This window comes from Acartia tonsa, chromosome 1 (genome assembly GCF_053477335.1).
Source record: "Acartia tonsa isolate MP-2025a chromosome 1, ASM5347733v1, whole genome shotgun sequence".
Classification (NCBI taxonomy): domain Eukaryota; kingdom Metazoa; phylum Arthropoda; class Copepoda; order Calanoida; family Acartiidae; genus Acartia; species Acartia tonsa.
Genome location: NC_137260.1, coordinates 36,987,231 through 37,004,445, shown reverse-complemented (window position 1 = coordinate 37,004,445; position 17,215 = coordinate 36,987,231). Strand labels below are relative to the sequence as shown.

Genomic DNA, 17,215 nt, shown 5'->3' with positions numbered 1-17,215 from the left:
GCTAGTATTATATATACTAGTCCTATTATATAAAGTAGCAAGCTTTTTTGTCTGTAGCGCGCGAAGGATCTCGCGAACCACTGAACCGATATGGTTCTCCTTTACAGTGAAGCTTTTTATATGTCAAGGAAAGGTTTTAGGCTATTTTGATTTTAGATTTAACCCGTCATATGGTGTTAGTCTATTTTTCTGCCTCATGTATAACCCTTTAAATAAAGAATCCCATAGATGATAGAGGCACAGCCGCTAGTATAGTATATAGTTTTTAAAAATATTTTTTAAATATTGTATCGCAACTTTAAACAATATTTTACTTGTTTGTTAGATAATCAACTGTTTCTAATTATAGCATTTATTTGATCTTTTGTTTTAATTAAGAGTTGGTAAATATTTCTAACTTAATTTATAAATATAATACAAAGTAGAACGATGTTTGTAAGTTTGTTTGTCAGTCCGTCATTTTGTTGGCCCCTAAGATCTCGCTAACCACTCAACCGAATTTTTCTTTTCATGAAATATACCTACTGGTCTTGTGATGTTTTAAAGAATTTTTTGCCAGGTAATTTGAAAAAAAAATACTACTCATTCGGGGAAAAGATGCCAAGGGCGCAACCACTAGAAGTTAGATAACGTAGAAATAAAAAGACTGCCTTAAAACTTTTGAATATTTGAATGGGTTGATCTTGGTATTATCTTAAAAATAAAATGAAAATTTTTAGAATTGTTAATCAATTTTCCTAATATGAAGTGTGTATGTTAATTTGTAAATCATGTCATATAAATATAAATGTACAGTTGCCCTAATACACAGGAATATGGAAACTAAAAAAAATTACACCTCCTACTTTGGGTCATCAAAAATTATCATTTTGAATACTTTGATTCCTAATTTTATTGTTCAGAGCAATATTTGATAAATTCGACTGTTTACAACAAAGGCATTTCTATTTAATTTAATTGCCATATCCCTTTCCCTGACACAGCCCCTGTTTTCCAGATAAAAATTAACCGTTGCTTTTGTGCATATACATGATACATAGCTGCCTATTCTGGTTCTTAGAGTCGTAGCTCTTCTAAAATTTACTTAACTTAACCTAATGTTAAGTTGGAAATACTAACTAAAAGGCTTCTATGAATTATTTACCCAATTAGCAAGCATAGTCTTATTCAATGTTTCAAATAAAAATTTAGATTTTTTCTCAAACTTTTGGCATTTAATCTAAACTTAGAAACAATTAATGACTCCCAGCTCATTTAAATCACGAAGGGACTTTTCAATTATATGACTTGCAACCTAGTCCAGCGAAACTGCAAGCTACTAAAGGCAGAATTCTGAGTAAGATCAATTATGTTCACAAAGGATAATCTTTGGAAAAAGAAAAAAAGCGAATTAACTTTAAGAAGTTTAATTTGTAATTTATCGTTCTTGTGCCCCCATGATGTAAATGTTACAGATCTTAGATCAGTTCCATACAGTCGTTCAGTCGCTCTATGTAATATATATAGTTTATGCTAATGCTATAATGTGACAGTGAACATCAAAACTACTCCATAGAACCCGCCTTGTCCTGATGTTAAAGTTGTCTGTGGTGCCGGAAACAACAAGTTTGGGAGCGAGTTTTGGGTCTCTGCATTTATCATATACACACGAATCAACTTTTTATATCAGGGAGTCAGGGATAGGCAGATGATATAAAAATCAATGTTACCCAAATTCAGATTTAATCACAGTAAAACCTTTTAAGTTTTAATATAAATAAATATTAGATTATGGTATATTCTGATATAATATTAGGGTGTGATAAGATTGATACCTAGAACACAAGGATACCATTAAATTGGTATTCTTGCAATACAGCTGATAATTACTAGCATGGCAACGTCACCATATTTTCACATTAGAAATTGTGAGATGAATTTATTAAAATTCAGTTTTCAATTGTCATGACATTTAATTTTCATACTCTTTAAGTATTGAGAAGATAAACAAATTAAAATTAATTTGTTCTGTTTTAAAAAATATTTCCATTGGTCATAATATCCTTTTAATAATTTGCTATTTTTCCTGTATGAAGTTTGTAGTATTGTATGTATAAATGAATTACATTAAAATTATGAGATCTAGATTTGTATAACTGTTGTCAATTTCAAGGCAGTCATCATAGGAAAGTGGCTCCTTTGGTTGTTTAAAATATAACAATTACAGTACAATAATAGAGCATTAAACTTCAATAGTTTACTGTTACTCCTCTTATGATTATATTCTTGGAACAGTATTCAGTGTTGAGAAAGGGTGTGGCATTTCCACCCTGTATGTATAATCCCTTTGAAACTGGATACAACAGCGGCCCCCTGCGACCCTTTAGTTGACCCTTGCTATTAATCTGGTGGAACTCACTGCGCCCCTTTTGTTGACCCTTCAGTGTGACACTGAATTATAGGGCCTATTTCATAATTAATCAGAAATATGGGAATAGGTAATGGCTAAAACAATCAACTATCACAAAAGATTTAAGAGTTAAAGCTGTTAAAAATATGTTCTTGTTAATAAAAGCCCGAAGTCGATTTTTAAATTGAATTTGACCTATTGTGAAAATAATGACGGTGCAAAAAATAATAATTTTATGCACTTTTGTATTTCTTTACATAATTTTTAATAGACTAATTAGAAATACTGTTATAATACCTAACAAATACTTAACAAAGTGAGGAATTTGAATAAAAGACGGATTAGTAGAGCAGACACTTGAAAAAATAACATCAGCCAAATTTTACGAAAGAGGGGTCTATAAGAAGGTACTACTATAAACCACTTTAATTTACTGTGATATACTCAAATTTCTTACTGTAAAAAATATACTAATTAGTTGTATGGTTAAAGACAAGGGGCACTATCTAAAAACAACAAAAAAAGGATTTCTTAAAATTTTACAACCAATCTATTATGGCTTTGGGAGGGGGATAGACAAAAGAGAATGACATTTCAAGATGAAATATAAAGGTAAAACTATACTGAAGATATTTAACAAAACAATTGTCAGAAATTCTCATGAAAAATGCATTTTTTTCATCTCCAAATAAAACAATCAAATATGATGTATGCCAAAAATTTTGCAAACAAAGACAAAAATTTTGCGGTGAAGATAAATCTCTTTAAAATTTCTTTGAAATTTAATTTTTGCAGTTTGACATTTGTATTGTTCTTTATTTTTAAGAAAGCAAAAAAATAAACTAAATTTGGGTATAAAATGCCAAAAGATACATGGAAATTCATATAGTCCAGAGATCAGCTAATATTGCTTGGTCTAAAAAAGTGTCAACAACCTTGATGTCATACCTGTAGCTACATACAAGAAGGCAAAAAATGTATTGAAACAACTAAATTTTGGATAGTTTCTTTTCAATAATAGATTCGTGCATTGTTCCATAGATATAAAACATTTCCTCTTGAATACAGATATTACAGTAATAAAGAAATAATTATTCAAAACTTTCTTGTAATTAATCACAAAACCCACAGGAAATCATTGAGGCGTTTTTGACCTAAAACTTCCAGAGGTAGACCTATAGTCTTTTATGAACTGGGCTATAATGAAAGCTCAAAACTTTAACAGGAAATGCCCATAAAAGTTGTGTGTTTATAATACATTTCATCTACATTAATGCATTTAATAAAAGCAAAGAACAGATTTAATTTTATCCCTAACAAAAATACAAAAAAAATCATATTTATTTGTGTCGTAAAAAAATCTGTTTTTTTTTTGTCTAGAATATTTTAATCATTTAAAAACATAAAATTGTGAAAGAACGTCAGAATTAATGCATTCTGTCTAAGTAGTCATAAATTTGACTGATTAAAAAGTGATAGACATTTTTTTATTTTAAAAAAGGATTAAAAGTAGGGAAATATTTCAATTAAGCAATTTAATTTTAGATGTTTGATAAAAACACTTGGCAAAAAGAGTTTAATTTTTGTATAAATGTGAACCTAAAATGCATTTCCTAGTTTAAGCAGAAAAAAATGAACAGGCCCACTTTTACCCTAAATTACAAACACTGAGTTCAAGGTTTACCAGTGTCGACTATGAAAGTCCAAAGTTTATTACAAAGAGAATAATATACTTTTAATTCAAGTAAAATACATTATTTGAAAAACTTCACAATTAATATAATTCCTTAATTTACACTGGATAATAAATTTTGGGTATAGTCCCTTTCGTGACAACGCCTCTTAAGGGGCGTTTCGTCGTATTTTTACTGTAGCTTTAGATAAGTTGTGTTAGGTTAGGTTAGGTGATTGCTACTCTGGGTTAGGCAATTGGCCCCTGCAGAGTTAGAGCCCCCCCCCCCCCCAGGGACTAGAAATAGGAGAAAAGATGCTGTGAAATTACGACGAAACGCCCCTTAAGAGACGCTGTCACGAAAGGGACAATACCCTAAGTTTGTAATGTGATTTAATAGATGAAAGGATTTAACTATATCATAGCCTTAATCGTTTAAGAAACAAAACTCTATAGTATAAAGAAACAAACCTATGTGAAAATTAAAAATATTATATAAGCCCTTCTCTATTGTATCAGGAAAGTTTTCATAGTCTTGACTGTTTATTTTATATTTGCACCCTGCATTGCCAACCTATCAAAACCATTGATATCAATGCAACAACAAAAATCATAATTTAAAGCAAAATCTTTAAGAAAAGTGCCCCAAGTAATTTGACGTTGATGATTTTTTACTAGATTTGGTTTGGGTACTTTTTTGAAAGCAAAACATGTTACTTTAAGAAACTAAATCTAAAAAACGAAAGGTATCAATCAATTTTGTTTTGAAATAAAACATGTTACTTTAAGAAACTAAATCTAAAAAAATTAAAGGAATCAATAAATTTTGTTTTGAACTAAAACATCAAAACAAAATCATTAAGATCTGTTTTTAAAATCAAATTATGGACTGACATGAAAAATAATAAAATATTTATATCCAATTGAATTTACTAAAGCCTTGATTTTTAAGTGATTTTACAAAGTTTTCATGTACATATATTAGATTTTATTCTTATAGTTTAGCGCAAATTGTGAACAAAATTGCCCTTATTTTTTCTCAATATCTGTATATACTAAACATAATTTGTACTTATAATAATACATTGCTCCTTCGATATTCATTTCTACAGTTAAAAAAAAACAAGGAAAGATTAATAATAATTCTTTGTTAAATTGAACAAAGTGATGTGTATTATGCACATAATTATCTATCTTTACATTAACTTTAAGAGTCTTGTTAGAAGTAATCTTCGACACATACCGTTTTAACTACTCGACCTCTTATAATCAGTTCTCATTCAATCTAACCAAAATTTGAATACAAATAATAATACAATTATCTTTCTTCCATTCTTCGTTAATAGTTTTCATTTAAGTAATAAGATATTAAATTAAATAGTATTTTACTCCTATTGAAGGCTTCATCCGTGGATCATAAATGATAATGATATGTTTTTGTATGTAGTTTTGTGTGCCAGAATCGACCTCTTAGTAACCCCATGAATACATTCAATACACTATTCCTTCAGGGAGGATGGAGCCCATGACAGTTTATCAAAATACAAAGTGCAAAAATAATATTTATCAGCTAACCAGGCAGAATTGAAAATAATATTTGGTAGATGATTAAATTTTCCTCCAATGTGATATCCCTGAAACCATGAGTATGAATGCATCTGTTATATACTGGAAACTAAATGGATTTATATTTAGCCAAAATTGATATACTACTGCATACATGTTGTAAGGGTTGTCAGCCGTAGCCGCGTTTAAGTCATATTTATTTTTGTATGTCTTTCCACAATCTACAACCGCGACTCCACTCTCAAACTTGAAACTCATACGTAGCAAAATCCGCTGCTGTCAGATAGTCTCCGCCCCTTTTTCAAAGCTTGTAAACTAGCTGCACCAAAGCTGCGTTTTTTTTTTGCAGACAGCAGCCTTACTATAAATAAACAGTTGCCGAGCCCTATATTCTACATAATATACAAAATTCGTAGATTTACATTTAAAGTAGTTTAACAAAAGAAATGAAATTAGATAGATAATTCTTGCCAATTGTTTTTTGTTGTTGTTGCAAAAAAGGTTTTTTCTGAATTGAAAATTATATTGAGTTTTATTATTTAAGCCTTTTGACAATTTTATATAGAAAAGAATTTTAATTGTCTATTGCAAAGCAACTATATCTAATTATTTAGCAACTTGTTTTAATGTTTACAAATGGATCATAAGATCAGTTTTTTAATTTTCCTGTATTAATAACAATTATAGATTTCTTCCTTTGCAGAAGAGATAAGGAAAAAGATTTTGTAATAATTTGAAAAGGACATAAAATGGAGATTGCATGGTTTGGTTGTTTTGTACGAACCCCGCTTGAGGTGAGCAAGCATAATCATATCTGATCACAAGTGATACTATCTCGTGTCAATATTTAACCAACAATAATAACTTATTCATCATTGCAAGAGCAGACAGTCATCAGTTATTACAAAGAACTTATTTCTAATTAAAAACTTTTAACAAGGTACAAGTACAAGAAGTTGATATAAAAAAAATATGAAATCTTACTTGGAGGAAAGGTTAAGGTAGTGAAACAAATTGCTGGTAGTTAAATCATTAAATTAGTCTTTTAATAAATCAGTGATGCTTATACATTATAAATAACAATTTTATCTTTTTAAAGACTCACTGATTCTTAACCACGAATCAAAATTTAATGAATTTTATCTTATTTTCGAATCCGCATTTATTTACAATAAATCTTCTTATAGGTCCAGGAAAGGTTTATAACCATCTTGGGGGAATTTATATTTTCCCTGCCAAGAAAAATCCTCCCTAACTATCTCCATTTTTCTTTCACTTTTTCAACTTATTCTTCCCTAGAGGCCTCTATGAGTGTATTATATACTTGCGAACAATCTACACAATATTGCTGCTCTTCATGAAGAAGGTATCACACTCGTGCCATGTGATATTTGTAATTGAGACCATAAATAATAGCTGACCTTTATCCTTAGTGGAGCAATGTACTGGGTCTTGTAAATATAATCATGCAGCCTACAGAAACAACAACATTTTAATATAAAAAAGTTTACTTTAGTGGATTTTCTTTTATTTCACGTTAGATAAATTCTGTAAAAACAGAATCCTTCTTGCAAAGAAACACAACTAAAACACGCTTAATGCATAAATTAATCTAGTCAATACTTGAATAATTCTGTGTAAAAGCAAATCGGTTACAAAATAAATTAAAATTCTTACAAGAAGGACAAGCTAGGATTTCAATGAATATTGATTTTTTCTTATTTAAAATATGTTTTTGTTCCTTGGAGATAAGGATAGGAAACCATGTGTTGTGATATAGAACTGGTCCACATTGTGCCCGTAGAATGGGAAAGGGAACAGAGGCTTGATTAGCTCAGCCCCCACCATTGTGTCCGACAAACCTGAAAAAAGTAAATAAAGGTTATTTGGCTGTTATTCGAAACTATATATGATTTTTCAGTATGGCTTAGAACCGGTTCTAATACACCGTATGTTAATCGGTTTCGATTATTATCTCTGTCTTAGTATTCAATACAAACTCTTGGATGTAATTTTTTAATATTCAAACCCCCAACATTTATAAAAAGAAACAGGTTGTCTGTCTGTAGCTAAGCATCTCGCAAACCGCTAAACTAATATGGCTTCTTATAGGTCGAGGGAAGGTTCATAACTCCTGAGAACCCTGCCCCTAGAGAAAATATCCCCTGACGACGATATTTTTCGTTAAAAAAATAGAATGTAAAGTATATGGTCGCGTGCTGTTTTACTAAAAATACGATGCCTTTATATGCAGCATTAAAGAAATAAATCAACTTACAATATGTTTTTAGGCCTAAATCATTCTTCAAACTTTTCTATACAAAATTTACTACTAAAGTGTTTTTCAATCTTAGTTTGCACAAAAAAAATTGCAACATAATAAAATTGCTCTTGGCAATTTTATCCTGTTAATCCTGGAGGTTGTTTGTTGACACACAACTTTATGTCTGCATTTATAAGATACGATTTGCCAAATATTTTGGCGACAGTAAACAAGATAACTAGAAAGCTAGGTCATTGACATAGAATAATGTCGATATAATAACAGCATCCTAGTTGAGCAGAGTGTTGCAAAATGACCCAGTTTTTGTGCGGAACCAATTAGACTCAAAATTTGTATCCAATTCCTCTCAATATAATATTTGTGGCTGAGACAAAAGTTCTTAGAAAAAAATTGACAAATAGTTATTTTTCAGTGAGTTCATACCGTTTTTTTGTATATAGAAGATAGATATGTTCTTCCTTTCTAGAATTTTAAGAATACAGGATAGGTTGAAAATAATTATGCCTTCGAATTTTCTTCTTTCATGCATCCTTCTTTATGTACCTTTAATATATTAGGTGGTACGATGAGAAGTGTGATAATGACCGAGACTTATTCTTAATTTCTCATATTCTTTAAAGTACAAAAGTTGTTCAATGTTGCCTCAATTTTGTTTCTTACCCTTTTCAAAAATTTAATAACATGATATTAGAGTTTTATTACACTCTATTATGTTATCAAAGGTTTACTCCCAGGATCTAGGAACTTTTTTTCTTCTCAAAGATACAAAACTATTCTGGAGAAGATTTTACTAGGACCATAAGCATTTAAGAGTTATACCGATATTCAATGAAAGACACCAAAATTGCCTTTGGGCCTTAACAATTTAAAGATTTTCCGGAAAATATAAACCGTTCCCGTCAATCCAATCGTTTTCGAGATGCATATAAAAATACCTAGACAAAAAAATTTGGCTAATCCTATTATATTAAGTAGCATGCTTTTTTGTCTGTAGCGAAGGATCTAGCTAACCGCTGAACTGATATGGTCTTTTAGAGTAAAGCTTCTCATAGGTCCAGGGAAAATTTTAACTATTTTGATTGAGGGTATCTTGACCGTCCCAAGAGAAATCGAACCTCGAATTTTTTTTAACTTTCATTCTCCAAATCTTAAACCGAAGATGGGGGGTGGTGGTAGTGTCAACTTTCCCCTCAACCTTATGTACCCAAGGAGGCTTCTTGGGGCGTAGTCGCTAGTTTATGATAATAAATAAGCATTCCATTGCAAAAAACCCGCGATATTTGATTTAAGTAAATATTCTTTTATTTAGCTTTTTTCAAACCGTGTAATTTAAATGATACATATGATTATATATCGGTATTAAATGATGAGCTATCGCTCGATCATTTATTACCTTGGAATTTCAATATTCATTTATGCTAAATTTCGTTTTATAAATAACTATTTTTTTTCAATTTCAAAATTCAATCTGCATGTAGTATCTCTATTTTTCTAGTGCCACCAAAGATTTTATTGCTCATTTGAATAATTTTGCTTTTTCATGATCTGAATAGGTTTCCGTCCCGTAGTGAGGCTCACTAGTAGACCAGAGTGTTCTAGAGTGACTAATAATTTATATTCTCCTTTATATTTTTTTAGGTCAACCTCTAATGGAAATCTTATCTTTAAGCTATTAGTATTAATAGTAGTATTTTGTAAATTAGTTATATATTAAATATTATTTGCTTCTCATCTAGCCTCTAGGAGATTGCGGTGGAGGCTAGAAAACCAACCCGATAAGGCTTCCCTGGCAATTACAAACCATTAGGGCCATCAAATATTGAGATCATTAGCTTCAGACAAAAGAAACCTTACTACTCATTATTTTATATAATAGGGTAAATGACTGTTTTTTTAAACAGTGATCAATTCAAATTCCCAACTGTCTCATGTTCGCTTTTGGGGCGGAAAAATGAATGCTTGCGTATATTCTACTTCGACAAGACAGACACAAAATGCCTTCAGGAGTTTTTAGATCAGGAAGTTTGCATGTGTGTGTATGTGCGATGTGTGTTTTGTGTGTGTGTATAAATAAGTACATACTCAAAAATTATATCAGAACAAGTTTAAAATTTGTGTTTAACAAAATTTGTTTTTGATTCGTAAGAACTTTATCTTAAAAAGAATGATTTTATTTACATAAATGTTGCACTTGCCAACATTACAAGCAGAATATTCATTATTCTATAACTTTGCTGGTACTTTTTGAAAGTTATTATTTAAGTGACCATAATAATAAATTTAATTTTTTTAAGTAAGAAGAAAAAGTAATGCTTAACATTGCTTCAATCCTATAATATAAAGAGTAAGGATTTTTTTGTCTGGAGTTAAAGATCTTTGAAATTGCAGGGCCTACTGGGTTGTATGTTTCTGGGAAGTTTTAATAAATGTCTTTGGTATGTTTTAGGCTATTTTCCTCAACTCCTCCAAGAAGATAGGGGCGTAGGAGTTTCAAAATAAAACAAAGAGGATAATTTATTTAAAATCAAATAAAATTTACATAGTTTGATACTATAAGTCACGTTTCTTGTGAATTAAAATACATATTTACATGGTAGAAATTGATTAAAATCCATAAATGTAAATATCAAGTTCCCTATCCCCTGATATGTATATTGTATACATTGATGACATTTTTGCTACATGCATAGAATTATAAACAGTTTTGCTGGATTCAAGCAGGGTAAGTGACAAATATTTTAGTAAATAATTTATGTTCTTACACCCTAAAGTAGTAAGGTATTTTTGTCTGAAGCTTAAGATTTCGATGAATTATTTAATTTAGGAGAGCTAAACATAGGTACCTGAGTGGTTTTAGGTTTGAGTCTTTGGACAGTTTTGGGCTATTTTTTTTAATATTTGAATACAAAGCCCCTATAATGTAATTTAAATAAAGTGTTTCTAACTTGAAATAAATAAGCTTTAAGTATGATATAAACATAATGATGTAATGAGTAAAACCATCACATAAATACTTTTACTACATCAATATTTTACAGAATTTTTATCTCTTTCCATAGCTAAAAGACAATACCCTGTTTGAATTAATAAAAGTGGATTGCATAAATTTTGGTTGCCCCAAGCAAATTATTCAAACCAAACAGTTATTGATTTAACATATATAATTTGTTTAAAAATTACATGTGACAGAGATATGGCACTTTTAGAAACAACACATGAATTGAAGTTCTTTTTCTTTCCTTAAATGACTGATTTTGGATATAATCGCACATTTTCTTATATTTTTTTTAAGAATTTAAGTCAGGTTAGGTTAGGTAATATTTGGTATCCCGCAGGGTTAGGTCACTGCATGCATAGGCTCTGCAGGGTTATGGTCACCTAGGGGCTAAGCAAATACTTGAACTCCTTATTTTCAGTGCTTGACCGGGACTTTGGTGGAAAACATAAATATATCTGGAAGGTAACAAATCAATTTCCTACTCAAGATCAAAACAAAGCTTCACTATAATATTATGTATCTTAAATAAGAGCATTGACACAGAATCAACTACTTTTAACTACTGGAGTATATTTTTTACGAAGACCAGAATATATATCGAAGCTTAAAAAGAACAAGTATGACAACATAAATAAAAGTGAAGCTATAAAAACAAATCTATGATAGCTACACTAAATCTTGCCCTGTAATAATGTAATAAATATTTTTTTTTTAGAAACTTTAAGCTGTATCAAGTAAATCATTTAGATTCTTATTTGATAATAAATTTTTATATTTAGATTAAGAACATTGTGACGTACAAACACAAAGTATATAAAAAGCTATGCTTTAAAAATAAACCAACCTCTACAGAGGTAAAAAACTGAAAAGCATATGAAATAAGAATGTACACAAAAAATCTATGTATTCAATACATAGTCGTAAATGGTAAGCTTAGTTCTATAACTTTTTGCTATAAAGCAACACATGTGATTGTATAAGCCCTATTGAAATTGATGGCATTACCATTTCAATAAATAAGACGTAAAACATTACTAAAATAAAGTTCTTATTTTCTATAGTTAGTTCTTTGATTTTAAGATTTAAATATTAGTTTTATTGGCGATTTGTAAAATCCAAGTAATTAATATTACTAAACATAACGCAATTTTAATAATAACATTATGTTTGCAGTATAATATTGATGTAACAACAGTTGGGTATAGTCCTTTTCGTGCGGGGAACTCGTGCGGGGAACTCTAACCCTGCGGGGCAAATTACCTAACCCTGTGGGACAATCACCTAACCCAATATAACCTAACCTAACCTAAAATAACCTATAAAAAGCTATTTTAAAAATACCACAAATCGCCCCTTAAGGTGCGATGTCACGAAAGGGACTATTCCCCAACAGTTTAACCAGTTATGCGTAGAGATGGTTTGCCCCACCCTAATGTGTTATTATATTGCACTTACAAACCCAACTTTTTGCAAACATTTCTTGCCAAAATCTGATAACATCGCAAATGTGTGCACCTTATAATTAAACTAACTTAATGGGTGTGTCATTACTTCCGCATAATTATGACAAAAAATTAAATTAGTTGCTTCCAATCAAAACAATTTTTTGACCTCCGAACCTTTCCCCTCTATTTTAATTCTTTAAAACGTACTTTTAGAATGTAACACTGCAGTGCCATGATATTCTTTGGGGAATTATCTCATCCCCGCGGGTATTTTCTAACTTGTCCTTAACTTAATCTAAACTAAGTTTTAAAAAATAATGTTCGATGCAATATGAAGGAAGCTGCTGCAAATAAAATTGAATAAAAGTGAAGCTACATTTTGCGAAAGTGATAGCTTAAACACTTTGTGATCGAAGGTTGAAAATAATTCTTCTCTCTTAAAATCATATATGATTAAGTTTTCCTTATTCTTAATTTTTTGAAGAATGGTTCATATTTTACAATCAGTCATTATGATCAATTAAAAGTAACATGATTTCTGTCTGTTCGTGTGTAAATGGGAAAGGGTCTCGATAACCGCTTTGCCAATATGGAAGCTAAATACGAAGGCAAAAATATCTTAAAGAATTATATTTATTTCAACCTCTAAACTGAATTTAAAATATGGCGGTAAATGCTTTTTAAACTCATTGAAAAGTAATTAAAAATCAACTACTAATTACAATAATATAGAAATACAATATGTTAAATTTTATGCTCATTTCTGAAACAATGTTGCTTTTCATTTCAAATATAATTATAATATTTTGATACTCATTAAGTAATGCAAATAATAATATAAAAAAAAACCAAGGATTGTTGTATTTATGTACATAAGTGAAGCTTATAAAGTAACAGATCTAACCGCACTATCAACGACTACGCTATATAGAAATTGCTAAACGGTAATTTATGTTAACAAAAAATTGGTTATAATAAATGAGTAGCTTTGAACCATGGATCAATTAAAATCACAAATAAGAAACAAAAATGACAAGTTTCAAGATAATAAGACACTTATTTAATGCCTAAAAATGCCAAAAAAGATCTCAATAACGTAATAAAGTGTTGAAAAACTTGCATAACGCCTTGCTTTCGGAAGAGCTTCATTTATATTATGTGTTGTTAAAAGTATGTAATGTGTGCATTTTTAATTTAAAATCCCTTTTAAATAAATCTATTTATTAGTTAAAAACTAGTTAAAACATAATTATATTTAAATGATATTTTTGCGAAAGGTGTAACTCTTCCGCTTAAAATTTGAAATGTACATTCCAAATTTTGATAAACATAATTATCCCTTCTCTAGATCAAATTATTGGTTGAAAAGTTAGGACACTGACTGACAGTTTGGAACTAACCAATTCAACGAATAAGATAAAGGTGTTATTAAACTTTTAGTACAAGGATAATTTACAGTCTAATATCCCCTTCCTCTCTCTTTGGGTAAATCATTGGCTCATTAACAGGCACAACTAGTTGCTTTACCCTATTAAGACTCCAGACAAATATCTTGAAATAAAGAGTTCGTTGTCTGTAAAACTGCACTAATAAATAATGTTACATTGAACCAATAATCGTGCTTTTATTGACTTATATTATCTATTCAAGACATTTCGTTGCAAATTTTTATAAAAAGCACAAAATTTTAGATTAAAAAAAGTACATACTGATCTAAAATTACTTAAGATATTGGAGTTTGGCTTGTTTTATGTTTATTAAATGGCAAAATTTCACAATAGAATTTAAATTTAACACTGACAAACACACACACAATTACAAAACCATAATAACACAATTTCAGGTGTTTCAAATTACTTTGTTTTACTTTTAGAAGATTAATTATTCTCCTTCTTTTTTTTGATACAGTTATTTCTTTTATAAGGGGTTCAATAAACTTTTAAATTGATTTCTAACAAAGATAAAAATGCTCTTAATTGTATTTTAAGCTTAACTTTGAATTAACAGATAACCAACCCTGTAATACCAAGTCTTAAATGGTATTCGTTGCACCTGTTTATGGGCCAAAGTATTCCCTAATCCATCTGTCTCAGCCTTAGACAATAATATAACTTAATAAATTATTTGATTTGTATTTACTTACAACTTACTAGGATCTGCTTTTAGTGTATGAAAAGATTAAAATCTAAGTAAATTATTCCTTTTTATGGTGTATAAAAGCACTAATAACTGTTTATAACTTCTGTGAAGTCTGCAATATAAAAAGTTCCCAGTCTATAACCCCCAACCTCTATAATTTAAATATATTATAATATTGTGTTTGTTGTGTGTATATAATTTAGTTAAAAAGCTAGCCAGGGTTGGCTGACAGAAGTTAAGGGATTTATATCGATTTGATCATGTAACCTATGTTAAACTTTGGAACAATTATTACTATGATATATCGTGGTAGATTACTGTTTCCAATAGTAATCTTAATGTTAGGGGGTTATCAATACCCCCTATTTGAAACTAGGAATCTAGGTGTGGCCACTGGTTGTCATATGCGATATTGTCCTTTAAAAATACAAGTATATTTAATGGTAAAAGATTGAATTAATTAGAGGGGATATCTAACTTAAATAAATTTAAAATCCCGAGACATTTATAAAATCTCAAAATATTTGTCCCTTTCCTGCCAGCCTAATATTCATATTGGCAATTGGCCCATAAAAAATAATCTCCCACCCGTCTGTTGACCTTTCACATATATGATATCAAAGCACTACCTAGTAATAGAGTATCACATAGACTACCTGCCTGCCTACTATCAGGGTTTCAATTAGAACAAGTATAATGGTTAAAAGAATAAAAAATTAAGTTATGTTCTCTCTTCTTGATTAATCAACTTACCTATAAATAAAATATGATTAATTATACTCTTCATAGATCTTCTTAATATATTTGTCGACTCGACATACGATTTATTTCTGATGAAATTAATCGGCATCAAATAAAAATGTTAAACTTTGTTATGACGTTATTCTACTGACTTTAGAGGTCTAAAATCTATATGCCATATGTCTATTAGTTCATTGGCAGTAAAGTAAAGGGTAAATTCAAGGAATAATAATTCTAGTTTCAAAGTCTTTAGGCTGATTAAGGGCTTTAAAAAGAAGTGTGCGTTCAATTCTGCATACTATCATATTCGCAAAAACAGACACAAAAAAATGTTTAATGATGAGAGCGAAGAATGATATGCTGTTCTGATGATAATTTGTGGGAGTGAATGCATAGCATAAATTAAAAGCATGCTTTAATTAAGGGGTTTTAAGCATTTATTTGAAAAAAATGCCTATATAATTAAAGAATCATCATATATGCCTGTAAGTGTACACACAAGGACAAACTTGTTCTGAAGTAGCATAGCAATAACAAGCTTACAACAATTATGTTACAAAATAACAGCAAAGTATTTAATTGATTTCAAACTTCAAATTTTTGAGACATAAAGATTTATTTATTTGATTTTAAAGTCTAACATATAAATGTGATATAGCACCAATTAATTAACTTTTGGATCTAGTCGGAGATACAAAGGAGTCCTTTTAAAGTTGCCACGAAAAACGACTGGGCGGTTATATATCTTATAAAGTTCAGCAAATCTAAATAATCTAAATAGCCAAACCCTATAAGTTTACAGAGCTTCCAGCTTTAATCAAAATATTTGATGAGAATTTTCTCTAGATGTTTACATACATTTTTTGGGGATTTGTATATCCCGTATTGTACAAAAACATCTTTCATTTTGATCAAAGCTTTTATAACATTGGTGAGATGTTGCAATGTCATACATTATCAATTGTGGTTTCTGGTGCAATAAAGAATAACAACGTCCATATAAATGAAGTTTTATTAACCTGACAGTCTAAGACGAAACGAATTATCATTAGGAACCTACTATAAAATTTCATGAAAATCTTACGGTAATCGCTTTAGTACATGATACTTATTAAAGACACAATTAATTTTAAAGAGTTTATTAGAGTGATTTGTGTCTAATCCTAAACGTCGGTAATGATAAATTTAAGCATGTTAGAGTTGTCCCATCTATTTCAAACTTCTGTTAATTCTTAGTAAAACATTAAAGAATATAGGATACACAGTACACACATAATCGGTCTTTTTTTCGCGGATTTAAGTTAACATCTTATTTAGTCGAAGTTAATCAAAATAATTTTTAGGGCTATGTGCGTATATAGTCTGTGGGATCAACAATTTGGTCTATTTGAAACAAAAGTAAAAATAAAATGCTCGTATGCAGAAACTTGCTCCTGTTAAAATAAGAATATTATTATACACTCGTGATAACAAATAAGCTTCCTCTTACTTCATGAAAGATAAATAAAATATTGATGAATATTTGGCCTATGTCCAAACTTTAATTTTAGACGTTTCATAAAAACAACAAACTATAAAATTTTTGATTTCAATCTACTCCAAAATTTGGCTGGTGAACCAATTTTTAAGTCTAAATTTAAAGGCATGTTGTCAAAGAATCTTACCCTTTTTGGTTTATTAGTTTAAAACATCTTTATTAAGATAAACCTCTCACAAAATATTATTTTAATTTGCTGTCTAGTTAAGTAGTATACATCGCTAAAACACTATTCATTGAAGTAATATTTTAACATTCTGATTATCAATAGGCCATTAAACAAATATTGCCTTGGCTTTAAAGCTTTTGATACATATGCATGTCTGTGTATTATATTACTGTACTCGACAGGTTGTGCTGTAATACTAATCTCTGAAGCTTTAAATTTAACAATTGATACATTCAACGACAGTAATGGAATTTTCATTTATCCTATTTTTGAGT

General features: G+C 29.7%; 1 protein-coding gene across 1 annotated transcript in view; it reads right to left on the bottom strand.

Moving 5' to 3' along the window:
- Positions 1-17,215, bottom strand: part of LOC145318719 (plexin domain-containing protein 1-like) — a 68,121-nt gene that overhangs the window by 24,855 nt on the left and 26,051 nt on the right. Inside the window, exons 2-3 of the mRNA XM_080160193.1 lie at positions 7,371-7,489; positions 7,049-7,102 (exon numbers count right to left, since the gene is read on the bottom strand). Coding sequence (XP_080016319.1) covers positions 7,049-7,102; positions 7,371-7,489 — 173 coding nt within the window. The remainder of the gene's footprint in view (positions 1-7,048; positions 7,103-7,370; positions 7,490-17,215) is intronic.